At 34.6% G+C, this 16,121-nt stretch overlaps 2 protein-coding genes, 1 long non-coding RNA gene and 1 pseudogene across 6 annotated transcripts; all 4 read left to right on the forward strand.

Annotated features, from left to right (window-relative positions):
* Positions 1-564: 564 nt before the first annotated feature.
* Positions 565-4,441, forward strand: LOC107476006 (pentatricopeptide repeat-containing protein At2g20710, mitochondrial). Of its 3 annotated transcripts, none has more exons than XR_008005930.1 (4): positions 565-1,012; positions 1,194-2,406; positions 2,704-3,165; positions 4,053-4,441. XR_008005930.1 is itself a non-coding variant. In XM_052257370.1 (3 exons), exons 1-3 carry the CDS (start codon positions 716-718, stop codon positions 4,097-4,099), a joined length of 1,557 nt encoding a protein of 518 aa, XP_052113330.1. In that variant the 5' UTR covers positions 565-715; the 3' UTR covers positions 4,100-4,441. The 3 variants fall into 3 exon arrangements, 1 of the variants encoding a protein (XP_052113330.1); XR_008005931.1 differs by having other exon boundaries at positions 2,735-3,165; XM_052257370.1 differs by lacking the exon at positions 2,704-3,165.
* A 2,781-nt stretch (positions 4,442-7,222) lies between these two features.
* LOC110278298 (F-box protein At3g58530-like) lies at positions 7,223-9,981 on the forward strand (annotated as a pseudogene).
* A 1,325-nt stretch (positions 9,982-11,306) lies between these two features.
* LOC107476007 (pentatricopeptide repeat-containing protein At2g20710, mitochondrial) lies at positions 11,307-13,454 on the forward strand. Its single transcript, XM_016095722.3, has 2 exons — positions 11,307-11,777; positions 11,953-13,454. The coding sequence occupies exons 1-2, from the start codon at positions 11,481-11,483 to the stop codon at positions 13,222-13,224; spliced, it is 1,569 nt and encodes a 522-aa protein (XP_015951208.1). The 5' UTR covers positions 11,307-11,480; the 3' UTR covers positions 13,225-13,454.
* A 412-nt stretch (positions 13,455-13,866) lies between these two features.
* LOC127744816 (uncharacterized) lies at positions 13,867-16,096 on the forward strand. Of its 2 annotated transcripts, XR_008005932.1 has the most exons (4): positions 13,867-14,683; positions 15,070-15,134; positions 15,177-15,215; positions 16,040-16,096. It is a non-coding gene; the product is annotated as an uncharacterized LOC127744816 (long non-coding RNA). The 2 variants fall into 2 exon arrangements; XR_008005933.1 differs by lacking the exon at positions 15,177-15,215 and having other exon boundaries at positions 13,869-14,683.
* Positions 16,097-16,121: the final 25 nt, after the last annotated feature.

Here is a 16,121-nt window from a genome sequence, read left to right on the forward strand (position 1 = left end):
GATACATGTATTTTTAAAAAAATAATAAAAGATATTAATATTATTAATAATTCAAACTTTTAATATGCAATTAGTACATAAAAAAGTTGGCAGAAGAGATTAAAATAAATATGTTTGATCAATTAGTACTCAGAGAGGTTGATGGGATATTGGAAAGAGAATTTAAAAATATTAACCGTTTCAATTCTCTTCTCACAGTCTATCAACTTTTCTAAGTACTAATTGGTAAAATATAACTATTTTAATCTCTTTTAGCAATATTTTTATGTACTAATTACATGTTAAAAAAAGTTTGGATTATTGATAATATTAATATTTTTTATTATTTTTAAATTAAAAAAATACATGTATCTCGTTTACAATACAAATGAGATAAAAGAAAAATATTTATTTCGATAAATATTTTTTAAATTATTTATTTCAGTAATTATTATAATTAAATTATTTATTAAAATAAAAAATCCTATTAAAGAGTGTTTTTAACTTTTTATTTTAGATTTATTTTCCAAAATCATTCACCTTTTCCTTGTGAAGTTACATCGAATTACAACTTTGCCACTGTGACCAAATGCTGTTGCTCACAGCTCACTTCGCACTTCGCAGTATTCAGTATTCAGTATTCACAATATTCCGCTACTCTTCCAAACGCTCACTCTGCAACTCCATTGATGAACAACAAAACTTGCATCTTGCATCTCTGAATTCCGAATAAGAAATGGTAGTACTCACTCGTCTGAAATCCGCTTTACGTCTTCTTCCTCGTTCTTCCGTGACCTACGCAACCTCTGCCTCTTCCACCTCCAACCTCTTTACGGCGAAGAGGAATCAAATCGCCGCCGTTTATCTGCCGCAGGATTTGTACCGTCGGATATTCACTGTGACCGAACCAACTCTCCCGGTTGTTACGATTCTCGAGCAGTGGGTTCAGGATGGCCGAACTCTTACCTACGATAAACTGCTATTCCTTATCAAGCAACTTAGGTCACGCAAAAGATATAAAAACGCCCTCGAGGTATTATCATCATCATCATCATTAATTACTAATTAGTCGTTAATTAATTAATAAAAATATTATTTATTCGAACTTTAGGTTGAATCATGATCTAGCTGCACAATGCGATTCAAATGTTAAAGATACTATGCTTTTCTGGGTTGAGTTTTGGGATCTTTGTGAAAATGAACTGTGTTTGCAGGTGTCATTTTGGATGTCTGACAAAGGATATTCTGAACCTGGATCTGCAGAATTTAGTTTAAGACTGGACTTGATTGCAAAGGCTAAGGGAATAGAAGAAGCTGAATCCTATTTTGATAGCATTCCGAAATACTCAAGAGCTGCAGAATGTTACAGCTCTCTTCTTAATTGCTATGCTCAAGTTAGGGATGTGGATAAAGCTGAAAGGATCATGCTGCAGATGAAACATTTGGGTTTTGCAAGGTCTACCTTGGCAAGAAATTCTTTGCTTAACCTCTATTATCAAACACAAAACTATGACAAAGTGGAAAATTTGTTGCTTGAAATGAAAGAAGAGGATATTAAATTCGATAGATTTACATTAGCTACCTTGATTAATACATATGCGGCCCAATCTGATATAGAAGGAATCGACAAAGTTCTTGCACAGTTAGAAGATGATCCATCGTATTCCCAACATGTAGATTGGTGGAGTGTTTATGCTGTGGCAGCCAATTGGTATGGCAAACTCGGGCTTCATGATAAAGCTTTTAACGCTTTAAAGAAATCAGAGAAGCGCCTGAGTTATACAATCTGGAATGAGGCCTTTCCTTACCTTATGACTCAATATGCAGCAATAGGGAAGAGAGAAGAAGTGATGAGGTTGTGGAATATTTACATGATGGATGGGAAATTACTCAAAAGAGACTATTATTCAGCTGTAATAAGTTCGTTTCTCAAGTTGGATGACATTGAACTTGCTAAGAGTATCTTTGAGGAGTGGGAATCTAGAAACCGGTATTTCATAAATTTCTTTATTCCAAACAAGATGATAGCAGCTTACAGCAGAAAGGGCAATATGGAGGAAGCTGAAGCCATTGTTAATAGGACAATCATGAAGGGAGGAAAGCCAAATTCATGGACTTGGTCATGGCTCTTGCTTGGATATATTCCACAAAGAAATTTTCCGAGGGCTGTTCAATGTATGAAAGAGGCAGTTTCTATCTGTGAAGTGGGGTGTAAGTGGAGGCCATTACCAGAATCCTTAGCTGCCATTTTTCAGTACTTGAAATTTAATGGAGATATGGAGGAGGCAGAGGGTTTGATAAGGTTACTCAGTAGCAAGAATGTTATCTCCCTTGATGTTCATAACAAGCTGATGAGTTGGATTAAGGATGTGGAGTCAAATGTACCTGCAATTGCTGTGCTGGGAGGCGATTCACATAAACAAACAGGTGAAATTTCAAAGCCAGAGGAAGATAGGAACAGCCCTGACTTCTGCCTTAGCCATCAATAAAATGTTAAGGGGTGACTGTCAATTAGGCAAATCATGTATTAGGGTTTACATTGGTGTACGCATCTTTTCAACAATGAAGTTTAGGACCAATTGGTGTAGGTGAATGGATTCCTTGCTCCCACTTTTATGTGGGAGTAATATTAACCCACTTAAAAATATTTACAAATTGAATCCTGTTTTTTATTTTTGAAAATATTCATAATTAAATATTGACCCCTCAATTTATTTGTATTAGGCATTTCTTCTCCTTTTCCTTTTGATTCCAGATTCAAAGAAGGGATAGGAAAATCTAGCAGATTCTCTTTCAATCACCGTCGTCGTTCTTTCTTTCGCTACCTCCTCGGTTACTCGTTCTCTCCTACACCGTGCTTGCTCTACTAGGGTTTTCGCCCCTCTTTCACTTACTGTTGCTTGCTCTATGTTCCTCTTCATCCCCGGTCTTGCTCTTTCTCTAATCCTCGCCACCGCAACACGGTTCCGTCTTTCACTCACTGTTGCTTGCTGTATGTTCCTCTTCATCCGCGGTCTTGCTCTTTCTCTGATCCTCGCCACCGCAACACGGTTCCTCAGCCGCACCGCAACACTCGGGTCCACCACTTCCCTGGTTTTTGTCGCCCCTCTGTCCCTGTTCTTCACCAGCGACTCTGATCTTTGTCCTTCTTCCTTCACCTCTGCCTTTGCGACCTACTCCTTTAAGGTTCCATTTTATTTTTATTTGACTTATTTCCTTTTCTATGAAAATTTTAAGGAAAAAACATAAAATCACTCCGTTCTTAAATGTGCCATTTATCTTAAATGCATGAAATTTTCAATAAAATAAAACTTCAGTAGATAAATAAGTTACCCCTAGATTAGGAAGGTAGATGACTGTAAGACATTTACTTAGTTCGGTTGAATAGTTGGAGCTTAAGAAAATAAAACAACTACTTCATTTCAATGGCAGATTAAGGGTGGACAAGAAAATGTATTGCCTTAACTGAGCATTGCAATTGGCAACAAACACAATGAATTTTTCTTCAAAAATTTAAACTGTTAGATAGAGATACATTCTTTAACTTCAATGATGGTAGTAATCTTTAAATGTTTATCATTGATTTTATGCAACCTTGCCATGGGTTAGGATAATGCTTCTGGTTGTCTTTTATTCTGGATATGTGAAGACATTGGGCAATCTTTGTTCTTCATTCTTGGCTTTTTCCTGCAATGCTTTATAGATAGATAATGTTATGTTTATGTTTTTGTTGAGGTTTATTAATATTTATTAAAAATAATTGCTGCATACACATTTGGTTGATTTTATCCTTTTCAGGCAGATTAGAACTCCTTTCTCAAGACAAACTAATGCTTAGCCAGTGGCTATTAACTTATTATGACTAATGGCACAGTTTAGAAGATAATATTTCACCCTTTTTATGATTTGGATGCTTGTCTCAAAACGAATTCGATGTTATTTATCACTTATTTCTATAAATGTTGATGTTACTGTTATTCCAGGCTGCCAACCATCCTTAAGTTACTTTTATTTCAATATCGATAACTTCCATTCTCATAACTTGATGTTTTAATTTATGCATAATTATGCAGTGGGAAGTTTTCAAACAACAAATGAAAGACATGCTTTATCACAGTGATCAAAAGGGCATCGAGTTGAAAAAGCCTGGTGCTTCTCTTTATACGTTTCCCATGCCAGATTGCATGTGTAAACAGGAAGAAGCAAGAAGTAGAAATTGTAGCTCTAGGAAATGTACGATGTTTTGAGTATAAATATATGACCTTTAGGAACACAATCAATACCTGTAATTTATTTTTGTATCATTCAGTTCGATTTTCTTTTTTCTTTTTAAATATGGTAGAATTATTTTAAGTAAAGTGTATAAAAAAGGCACGAATTAAGTGTTAATTGTTCTTTTCATTTAAGCTCAACAAATGGCACTTAAGTGTACATTAAATAATTGAAAACCTTCAAAGACACGTTTCGGAATGCTGATTGCATCATGAATCATTCTTGGATCCCTGCTGACTGTTGAGTTTAGCATGGCAATTTAATTGCGTGAAGGTTATATTGAAGGCTTATAATTTTGGTTCTTGATTTAATTGATATTTGCATGAGCCGTCTAAATGACTACTTCCAATAATGGCATTCTGAGTTTTGATCTTATACATTGCATTGGATTTCGTAGTAAAAGTTTGTGGAGTGGCATTGGATTTCGTGGTAAAAGTTTGTGGAGTGGCAGCATGATAATATTCAGGTTGAACTATATATTGTTACAGCTACAATTACAACTATATAGTGCTCTGTTTCATTGCGCCAATTCTAGGCTCTACTTATTTGTTTGGGCTAATTAGAAGCAACAAATTCCTGTTTTGTTTCCAATTCCATTAACTATAAAACTCAAATTATTTGCATATACTTGTGTAGTTATGGTTGATTAATGTGCTTAGTAATGTGGCTAGTTATATTTTTCATTGATTTGGTTTGATTGTCCGAATGATAGTAGTTTAATAGTACGAAATTGTGCAAGTAAATGGTTTAGTGGTTACTGAGTTATTTTTCATTAGTTGATACACTAATTTATTTTTCTTCTACATGTTACAATTCTATATTACTAATTTTCTTTACTTTGTCAATTAATATAAGTTATTAGTGACCTATACATTATCATAACTAATTATTGCTAGATATGATAGATACAATATAACTTAATCCAAAGAATGAGCAATAGCAAAGTTCAAACATATCCTGAATTTATAAAATATAATTGATCTATCTTAAGTTATATAATACAATATAACTTAATACAAATAATCATATAAAGCTACAAAGTACAACATCAATCATAAAATAAAGTCTCACATTTATTACACCAGGATATTACTTCAATTTTTGAGAACCAGTTGCACATTCCCCTTCTACTTCAATGCCTAGAGCATTTTTACCACTTCCAATTTTAGGCAACCAACATAGTAAAAGTCATTCTGTGCCAGTCAGCTTCAAGTTCATAAAGCAATTATGAATAAACTTATTTTTCAAGACTATTTTACTTGAAATACTCTAGAGCTTTATATTTAGAATACAATAATTTGTTGTTAATAATAACTCTTGCTTTCATCTTGCACTTGTAAAAATGCAAAACTTCTTTCCTGCAAACAAAAGAACAAACAAAGGGGGTAAGATGAATGCCAATGCAGTGAAGTAATATTTAGCTCATTCACTAGCTAATAACAAAACTTACTTGAGAGTTTTATAAGGTTTAGATGAAAGGTCCATATCAAACCACACAGCTTCCCTTCTTTGCTCCCAACAATTAAATTATCACCTATAAACAGGGCATACAGACAAGTAATTATGAAAAAATAATTTCATTTTTATGAAAAACTAATTGATTATGCAACATCTGCATAACAACAATAATCACACCTCCTAGATCCTTAGGAAATGTTATTGTTTGGGATAGAATTAGGCGTTTAGTGTCTATCTGGTGCAAAGCATATTAATGACTTTTCAGAGAACTTTCCCTCTTAGACATTATGAGATTGGGAAGCTACAATTCATTGATTTCTATGGTTTTCCTTTTTATTTTATTTTTATGGCTTAGGGAGGATATCTTTTCCTCGACTCCTGTGTAATGTTTGTTCTATTAACTAATGAAATTCTCTCTTTTGTTATCAATAAATAAAAATAAACAATCATACCTCCAGGATGAACCGCAATAGATGAGGCTTCACGGAGCCCAGTATCTAGCTTCTTTATGAGCTTAATCTTCAATAAATCATACACACGAACACTCTGCTTTGTACAAATAAAGAAAATGGAACGAGATGGATGGAAAGTTGATCTAACAGCAAGTCCATGTAACTTGAATGGAAGTTTTTGTGTAAGCTTCTTCGATAAGTGGTGTATAGAACTGCTTGATTCACGTAAAAAAGAAGTCAAGGAACAAAAAAAGCAGCCAAGCCTGATTTAAATATTCAATTCCTAGTTACTTTTAATCCAGTTAAGAATTTAAGATATGCTAATTATCTAACACTTTATTGAACAAGAACCAGCATAATACAGTTAGTTTTACATAAGATCCATCAATCAGATAATCACATAAAACACAGTCATAAATGTCAGCAAATAAAACACTAAATAGGTGGAACTACATGACTAATTATTACCAAGCCTAGCCGGTTCTATTCATGATCATTAGCCGAAAAGTCAGACAGACATGCAACAGGAAAACACAGAAACTAAGCATGACAAAGTGAAATCAAGTCATCATCATAACAAACTATTTTAACACATATTAAGCTAACAAGACATGGTTTTCTCAAAGAGGATAACTTCACTGAGATACTGAAGAGCTCCAGGAGTGAAGAGGAGCTTCCTGAGAGCTCGCCTGTTAGTTTCAACTTTCTCAACATCGATGCTGGATAGACACTTGCCAATTGTTCCAGTTGACTCATCATCATCAAGAATACACTTTCTGGGGGGTGCCAAATTATGCAGCATTGTTAAGAAAAATTGTTAAGAAAAAATTAAACATATGATATGGTTTTGTTATATTTGATGCAAAGTTCTGATTCAATCAAAAACAAAGGGAAGGGAAAATTGCACTTCCTATTCAAATTGTTAAGAGTAGATTTGATTGGGAAGGTTAATGGACTAGAAGAAACAGAACATTCCAAAGTACTTAAGAACTGGAGAATGTTACAGCTCTCTTCTTAATTGCTATGTCCATGCTAGGGATGTGGATAGAGCAGAAAGCATCATGGAGAAGATGAGAGCTTTGGGTTTCGCAAGGTCGATTTTGTCAAGAAATGTTTTGCTTAATCTCTACTATCAAACACAGAACTATGACAAATTTGAAAATTTGGTATGTGAAATGCAAGAGGGTATTAATTTCAATAGCTATACATTTGGTACTCTGATTAGTGCTTTCGCTGCCACTTCTAAAGCGGAGGGAATTGACAAGCTTCTCACACAGTTGAACATAATCGGATTCAGTACTGGCATTTAGATTGTACTGTTTATGCTATTGCAGCCAATTGTTATAGGAAACAAGGACTCTTTGATAAAGCTTTTAGGGATTTGGCAATATATGATTGATGAATATGTAGGATAGATGAAATGATACTAAAAATGTGTCCAAGTTAAACTCTTTTTGTCCTGTGAAGTGTGATGATTATATTGATGATGCTGCAGTTAGTAACTGTTGTAAACTTTAGATTTTCAAAGTAAAGATTAGAGATACTATGAAGGACTTTCCTGAACCTTTTTTTTTAGTTTCCCCTTTGTAATTGTTTTTTCAGCATATTTTAGTTAATGGTGTTTTGGACTTTTGGGATGAAATTTGCTTGGTTGTTGTAGCCTAGATATCACCATGTAAAGAAGATTGACCTAGAATTTGCGCGAGACGTTGAAGACTCGCATTTCATCCTTATTAAGCAAAAGGTAACAGATTCTTTTTCATCTAAAGTGAATACTATGTCTATCTGTTATGCTTGCTAAGTTGATATTTTCAGTTCTGAAATAACAATCAGTTACTTCTTTTCATTTTAAAAGAAAGAAGATAACCTTAATTAACAATATTTGCACAAATACCTTATGATGTAAATTATGTTCTGACTTTCATTCTAACCAAAGTTTTCAAGCATTTCTAGTGCTTTGAATCTCTTCAATGCTTGGAGTCTTTAAATCTCAATGGCTGCCAAAAAATCTCAGATACAGGAATTGAAGCAATAACCAGTTGCTGCCCTCAGCTGAAAAAATTTTCCATCTACTGGAATGTGAGGTGATTTAATATTTTCTTACGACATTTAAATTAACTGTTTATATCCTTAATTTTGAACTCAAAGTTCAATCCAAGGAGAGTGAGTTATTTAAATGGAGTCAGCAAAGCTATTATTTAAATGAATGACAGTGAGTTATTTGGAACTGTAATTTCAGCCTCTTTGTTGTGACAGATGAAGAGTTGAAGCTTATTGTCTTAGTGCAGTTTTGTAATTACAGTTATGTGTTGAACTAAACTGAGGTGTTGAGAATTCATATTCATGTCTTCAACAATTGTTTCTGAACTAGTTACCTGAATTTAATAATTGCAGAATATATCAGACCGTGGCTTACAATGTGTTGCTGAGAATTATCCAGAACTAGTGTCACTGAATCTGATTAGGTATTTGCATTGATTTATAACAGCTTCTGTATCATCAAACACATTATGCGATTATAAAGAACAATTTTCATATTATGAAAATTTGTAGATGTCTTTCAAAACGTTTATGCATAGTTTGAAAATGTATGCTGGCATGTTAGATGCCTGTGTTTGTTTGTAACTCCTGTTCCATGCAAGATGCAAACATTTTGGCTCAAAATACATTTCATATTAATAATATATCAAGCAGCTGTACGCTTAGATGATTAAAATTAACATTGGAGTAAATTATAATTTTATACCTCTATGATGGTACTTTATATCTCATGATTTCGTTCATAGGTGTATCAAGATAACAGATGATGGGTTGAAGCAATTATTGCACAAATGCCTATCTCTTCAGAGTTTGAATCTCTATGCATTGTCTAGGTTGGCATTGTTAATGTTGTCTTGACCTTGAATTGGATTAATTCACATCATTACTCTGATTTAGTTTCACAGATGAAGCTTACAAGAAAATATGCCTTCTAGAGCATCTCAAGTTTTTGGATCTCTGTGGTGCACAGGTAAAATCTTCAGATTACTGAGATTTCTAGGCAGAAACATATCAAATATTGACCTCTGATAAAAAAACTTTGGTTTGTAGAATCTTTCAGATGAAGGACTTTCCTATATTTCTAAGTCCAAGAACCTTGCATCTCTGAATTTGACATGGTAAATGAAGCATCAACTGTAATATATGCAACTTTCTAATATATAAAAGTAATCGAGCTAGATTTCATTTTGATTGCTAGGTGTGTCCGAGTAACTGATAAAGGAGTTATATCCATTGCACAAAACTGTACCTCTCTTGAATTTCTAAGGTATGTCAACTTGAGAAATTTGTGGAACTTGTATATATGGTATTGGTGGTGCAATGTCTAAAGTAATGCAGTGACATATACACACACTTGCTGTTGCTTAGACATATATATGTCCTTGCTACAACAATGTAATTGAGCCTCTTTATATTTATTTTTTACCTTAAAAAACTCTTATCTTGCTAATGTGTTGAAAGGAAATGTTTGCAGGTTGTTTGGAATAACTGGTGTGACTGATAAATGCCTGGAGGAACTCTCAAAGTCCTGTTCTGACAAAATTACAACTCTTGATGTGAATGGATGTATAGGAATCAAGGTAAATTTCTGCTTGGAAGTAGCTCCATATATACAAATTACAAGTATTAGTTGGACCCTTTTTCCTAACAGTTTACCTCTTGGCAGAGACGGAGCTGCGAAGAATTGCTTCGGTTGTTTCCTAACTTGAAATGCTTTAAGGTGCATAGTTGATAGTTGATGTACCCTTTACGGTATTTCACCAAATGAAAATTTTTATTCTGTTTAAAACATTTCACAAGCATATAACTGAAAAAGTTGTTTATCTCATTCCAAGCAATTCTTTCAGCATTTTCTGTGTTGCTTTTTTCTTTTAACCAATTTGTAGCAAAACAAGTGAGTCTCTGTATTTTGACTTCAAATAGTGTACTTGATTTTTTTGAAGATATCTGGATTGTGTTAAGGTTCACCTTGATTTATTTGTTCTAAATTGAGTTGCAAATCAATACTTAATGTTTGATAATAAAGAGGATCATTTTCCCTAGCTAAAAATCTTCCAACGTGCATGCATCTAACATCATGATGCTATTTCCTTATTTTTCTTATTTTCTAGTATATTATAAACATAATTCAATATTTCACATGTAGTAAGAGGATTTTTCTAGGACACTAAAAGAAGTTATTCCTTTCTTGATTGCACATGTGAGGATTTTTGTCATTATTCAAGTAGGTAAAAGCATTTCCACTGCAGAGTAAATGCTGAGTCTACAATTTTGGCTATGAGGAACTTGAATTAGTCACAAAAACAGGGGGTTAAAATAGGTTTATAACTTATAAGTACTACTATGTTGATATTCAACGGTTCTATGAAGATGTTTTCGTACTCAAAGTGGCTTATTTGCCAAAATATAAAAGGTGATACTACAATGAAGATGGCATAATTGTCTTCATATGAGTATATTTCTTTTTGACCTTTGGATGATGGATTGTATGGTTAGATTTTGATATTTATAAAAGTGTTGTTTTTATTTAAAGTGTGGCTAAATAAATAAACCACACTTTTAACCAAAGCATCTTCATGAGAAGATATTTTTGCCATCTTCATTGTAGTATCCACCAATATAAAATTGATCCATAATCACATATTGACTGAATTCAGAATGAGAGGTATTAACAAATGCGATCAATAATTCTCTGTTTTTGTATGTTGGTTTACATAAAGCAATCTATTTACGTGTTGCGGTACCAAATTAAAGATTTGAGCAATGCTAGCGAGCCAACAATATTTGTGATTGGTAGTCATCAACTAACCATCAATGATGATTTGATGGTGTGAGATTGATGTGAGATTTCATCTAATGGTTCACCTTTCTCTGCTGGTTACATGCTGGCCAAAATGCAATAAAATTGCTGACTCCCTAGACTTTTCCTTACCCTATTTAAATGCTATGTACGAAATGTCGCCAAGAATATTAATCATTTTTGTTTAGCTACTAATTGTGTGGATTGTGAAGTAATAATGTTCAGATAGGGAATCTAACGAATACTAAGAATGTTTTTAGATTTATTTTCCAAAATCATTCACCTCTTTCTTGTGAAGTTAAATCGAATTACAACTTTGCCACTGAGACCAAATGCTGTTGCTCACAGCTCACTCCGCAGTATTCGCAAACAATATTTCACTACTATTCCAAACGCTCACACTGCAACTCCATTGCTGAAGAACAAAACTTGCATCTTGCAACCCTTCTTCGTCTCTCTCTCTCAATTCCGAATAAGAAATGATAGTACTCAGCCGTCTGAAATCCGCATTACGTCTTCTTCCTCGTTCTTCCGTGACCTACGCAACCTCTGCCCCTTCCACCTCCAACCTCTCAACGGCGAAGGAGAACAAAAGCGCCGTCCTTCATCTCCCGCAGCATTTGTACCGTCGGATCTTCCATGTGAGAGATCAAACTCACCCGGTTGTTACGATTCTCGAGCAGTGGGTTCAGGATGGCCAAACTCTTAGCTACGATAAACTGCTATTCGTTATCAAGCAACTTAGGTCACGCAAAAGATATAAAGACGCCCTCGAGGTATCTTCATCATCGTTAATTACTAATTAGTCGTTAATTAATTAATAAAAATATTATTTATTCGAACTTTAGGTTGAATCATGATCTAGCTGCGAAATGCGATTCAAATGTTAAAGACACTATGTTTTTCTGGGTTGAGTTTTGGGATCTTTGTTAAAATGAACCGTGTTTGCAGGTATCATTTTGGATGTCCGAGAAAGGATACTCTGAACCTAGATCTGGAGATTTTAGTATAAGACTGGACTTGATTGCAAAGGTTAAGGGAATAGAAGAAGCTGAATCCTATTTTGATAGCATTCCGACAGACTTAAGAGCTGCGGAATGTTACAGCTCTCTTCTTAATTGCTATGCTCAAGTTAGAGATGTGGATAAAGCTGAAAGGATCATGCTGCAGATGAAACATTTGGGTTTTGCAAGGTCTACTATGGCAAGAAATCCTTTGCTTAACCTCTACTATCAAAGACAAAACTATGACAAAGTGGAAAATTTGTTGCTTGAAATGAAAGAAGAGGGTATTAAATTCGATAGATATACATTTGCCACCTTGATTAATACATATGCGGCCAAATCTGATATTGAGGGAATCGACAAACATCTTGCACAGTTAGAAGATGATTCATCGTATTCCCAACATGCAGATTGGTGGAGTGTTTATACTGTGGCAGCCAATTGTTATGGCAAACTCGGGCTTCATGATAAGGCTTTTAATGCTTTAAAGAAATCAGAGGAGCGCGCGAGTTCTACAATCTGGAAAGAGGCCTTTCCTTACCTTATGACTCAATATGCAACAATAGGGAAGAAAGAAGAAGTGATGAGGTTGTGGAATATTTACAAGATGGATGGGAAGTTACTCAAAAGTGACTATTATTCAGCTGTAATAAATTCATTTCTCAAGTTGGATGACATCGAACTTGCTAAGATTATCTTTGACGAGTGGGAATCTAGAAACCGGTATTTAAAAAATTTCTTTATTCCGAACTTGATGATAGCAGCTTACAGCAGAAAGGGCAATATGGAGGAAGCTGAAGCCATTGTTAATAGGACAATCATGAAGGGAGGAAAGCCAAATTTATGGACTTGGTCATGGCTCTTGTTTGGATATATTTCACAAAGAAATTTTGCGAGGGCTGTTCGATGTATGAAAGAGGCGGTTTCTATCTGTGAAGGGTGTAAGTGGAGGCCACTACCGGAATCCTTAGCTGCCATTTTTCAGTACTTGAAATTTAATGGAGATATAGAGGAGGCAGAGGATTTGATAAGGTTACTCAGTAGCAAGAATTTTATCTCCCTTGATGTTCATAACAAGCTGATGAGTTGGATTAAGGATGTGGAATCAAATGTGCCTGCAACTGATGTGCTGGAAGGCGATTCACATAAACAAATTGGTGAAATTTCAGAGCCAGAGGAAGATGGGAACAACCCTGACTTCTGCCATAGCCAACAATAAAATGTTAAGGGATGACTCGCAAGTCTCAATTAGTCAGATCATGAATTAGGGTTTACACTTGGTGTACACATCTTTTCAACAATAAAGTTTAGGACCAACATTTGGTTTACATTTATGATCTATGTATCACTGTTAAATTTTCTAAGATGTTTCAGTTCAAATTTAATTTGATAGAAAGAAAGTAAAAGGATGGGAAATCAGTATTATGTAATTACTTTTGGTTGAGGAAATTTGAGTTTGAAATATTTGATGGTTGATTCATGGCAAATTGGTAATAGTTTAGTCACCAAAAAAGAAAAGAATATGTTAATAGTATGCACACAAAAAATGGTAATATATATTAGAGTTTGTTTGAGTGTTATTAGATTATTAAAAAAATTATATTGTTTTATTTAAATATAATTAATAAAAAAAATATTTTTATATAAAATATTTAAATATTAAATTACTTTTATCTTTTTTAAAATATTTTTAAAAATTTAAAAAATCATTTCAATTTTTTTAAAGCTTAAAACCACTTAAATAGCAGTTGTTGCAAGGCATTGAGATAAAAATATTAAAATTTAAATAAATTTCTGTCCAAAATATTATTCTGAATTTATGATTCTCTAAGTTTAAGATTTTGAAAGCCGTCGAATCGATTGAATCGCAAATCGATGGAGAAAACGATTTGAACAGATGCTAAAACTGGAAGTTTGAAAACCGGTATTAGACCGTCAAATCGGCCGGGAATCGGTCCGTCGAACCAAACCGGGACCCGGCCGTTTTCTGAATTTTTCCAAAAACCGCGCTGCTTGGATTGAGGAACCTAACCATTCCCCAACCCTCACTCCAAAACGGCGAAACGCGCAGCACTCCTCCCATCACCCTCGACCTTGAGCTGCTCCTTCTTCTCATCGTCACCGAGCTCCTCCCTCACTCCCTGACTTCTGTCCAGCCACCGGCCTGCTACCGCCGCTGTCGCAACATCGAGCTTCGGAGTCACTGTCGCAACATCAAGCTTCGGAGTCACTGTCGCAACTTCCTTTCCCTCGATCGTGCAGCCACCGTTTGTGCTTCGAAACCACCGTCACCGGTCTCGCCTCCTGCCTCCGTCCCGCAGCTACTGCCCCGCCGGCGCCAACTCTGTTCCACCGGTCAGCCCTTCGGATTATATATGTAGTTTCCCTATTTTGATTTTAACGTGGTGCTCATTTGAAGGGCAATATTATTTAAAATACTCTACTTTTGTCTTACTTCATCTATACAGAAACCTAAAAGTGTACTACATTTTGTTTGTTTAAAAAAAACCTTCATATATGCATTTTTAAAATTTCTGTCAGTGCAGGTGAACTTCTTAGCCAAACTGGTGGCTTTGAAACCCGGAGATACTGTGCTTGGCATGATAAGAAATGTAATGCAAGGAAAAGATGAAGGTGATGACAATGCTGGTAATGTTGATGAAGGAAATGCTGAAAGGGTAAGTTGAATCGGCAAATGTATTACTTAACTGGAGTATGTTAAGTGTGAGTGGTAAGAAGTAAAAATTAAAAATGGGGTAGAAAAGCCTAAGATGGAGGAGAACACAGTGTTATGCAAATTTTAGGCAATAAATATATTACACGCAGCATATCAATGTGCTCCTTTTCTTCTGTCATTTAGTTGTTAGGGGGGACCTTTAGCAAATTCTTTAGGAAAATAAATCATTTCTCTTTTCCTGCGTGAGAACTTATATAAAATTTTATACACAAATCTCATCTATGAAACATTCTCCCCCATCTTGATTCTGTTAACATACTCACCCTAAGTTTTATGCATGAATGCAAATTATAGCGACATAACATGTATACCTTTCATTATAATCAGGTGAGTGTGACAGGAAGGAAGTCGCATCCAGTACGTCCTGGCATGTTTCTTTAGACCGTCTCCAGGTTAATGTCAAAGTCATGCATGTTTCTTTAGACCGTCTCCAGGTTAATGTCAAAGTCATGCTTGTTACATTTTATTCTTTGGTATAAAGCAAATTGGACTAAGATGATATCTTTTATGCACTCTTTTATTGCTTTTGTTGTCTACAGTGAATGTGAAGTATCGTGGGTTTCACCCATGTGATCATCTTCTTAAATTAGAGCTTGTGAGTTTATGCTAATTTTGTAAAAGAGCTTATTTGGTTTATGTTTCTTTTGTTAAAAACTTTATGTTCCTGAAGAATTTCTTTGTAAAGACTTTATCATAGTATATGTTACAGCTTATAAATGGAAACCAAATGAGCTCTAACTCTCTTGCATGCTTATTTCTTTCTGTTTGTTTGATTAAAGTGCTGAACTTATGTATTCTTAGGACTGAGTGAACTAATATCAAGACAAATTGGAATGTTTGCTTGATTTAATGCAAGGTTTGTGCTTTTTTTAATAATGTGTTGAATGTGTGGGTTTGAAGAGGCCTTTTAGTGAAAAAATTCCAGTTTGTATTAGCATGGTCCTATCCTTCAGTTATTCTGTGCATATGTTTCGAAATGAGGTTTTCTTGTTTGTACAATAAACCAAGTTATATAATCTGTAAGAGAAGGCAAACAATGAATTTAGCTATCACTAACATTTTGTTGATATATATATAAAGTAAATTATAATTATGTTTTAATGTGTTTATTTGTATTTTATTTATTATTTTATTATAAAATGGTTATTTCAGTTGAATCACAGTTGAACCAATAAATCAGTGAACCAGTAGCTAAAGTGGTTCGATGACTGGTTCGGTTTTCAGAACCTTTACCCTTTTGCTATTTCTAGTCAGGGCATCCTCTGTTCTTCTCACCTCCCTCTCCTCTCAATCACAGGTCACCATCGAAGAGCTCCAGTTGAAACCAAGCCCCTGTCGTCACCGCCAGTACCACGTTCGTTTTTTTTTTTTTTTTGTTG

The sequence above is a fragment of the Arachis duranensis genome, chromosome 2 (assembly GCF_000817695.3).
Source record: "Arachis duranensis cultivar V14167 chromosome 2, aradu.V14167.gnm2.J7QH, whole genome shotgun sequence".
In the NCBI taxonomy this organism is placed as follows: Eukaryota; Viridiplantae; Streptophyta; class Magnoliopsida; order Fabales; family Fabaceae; genus Arachis; species Arachis duranensis.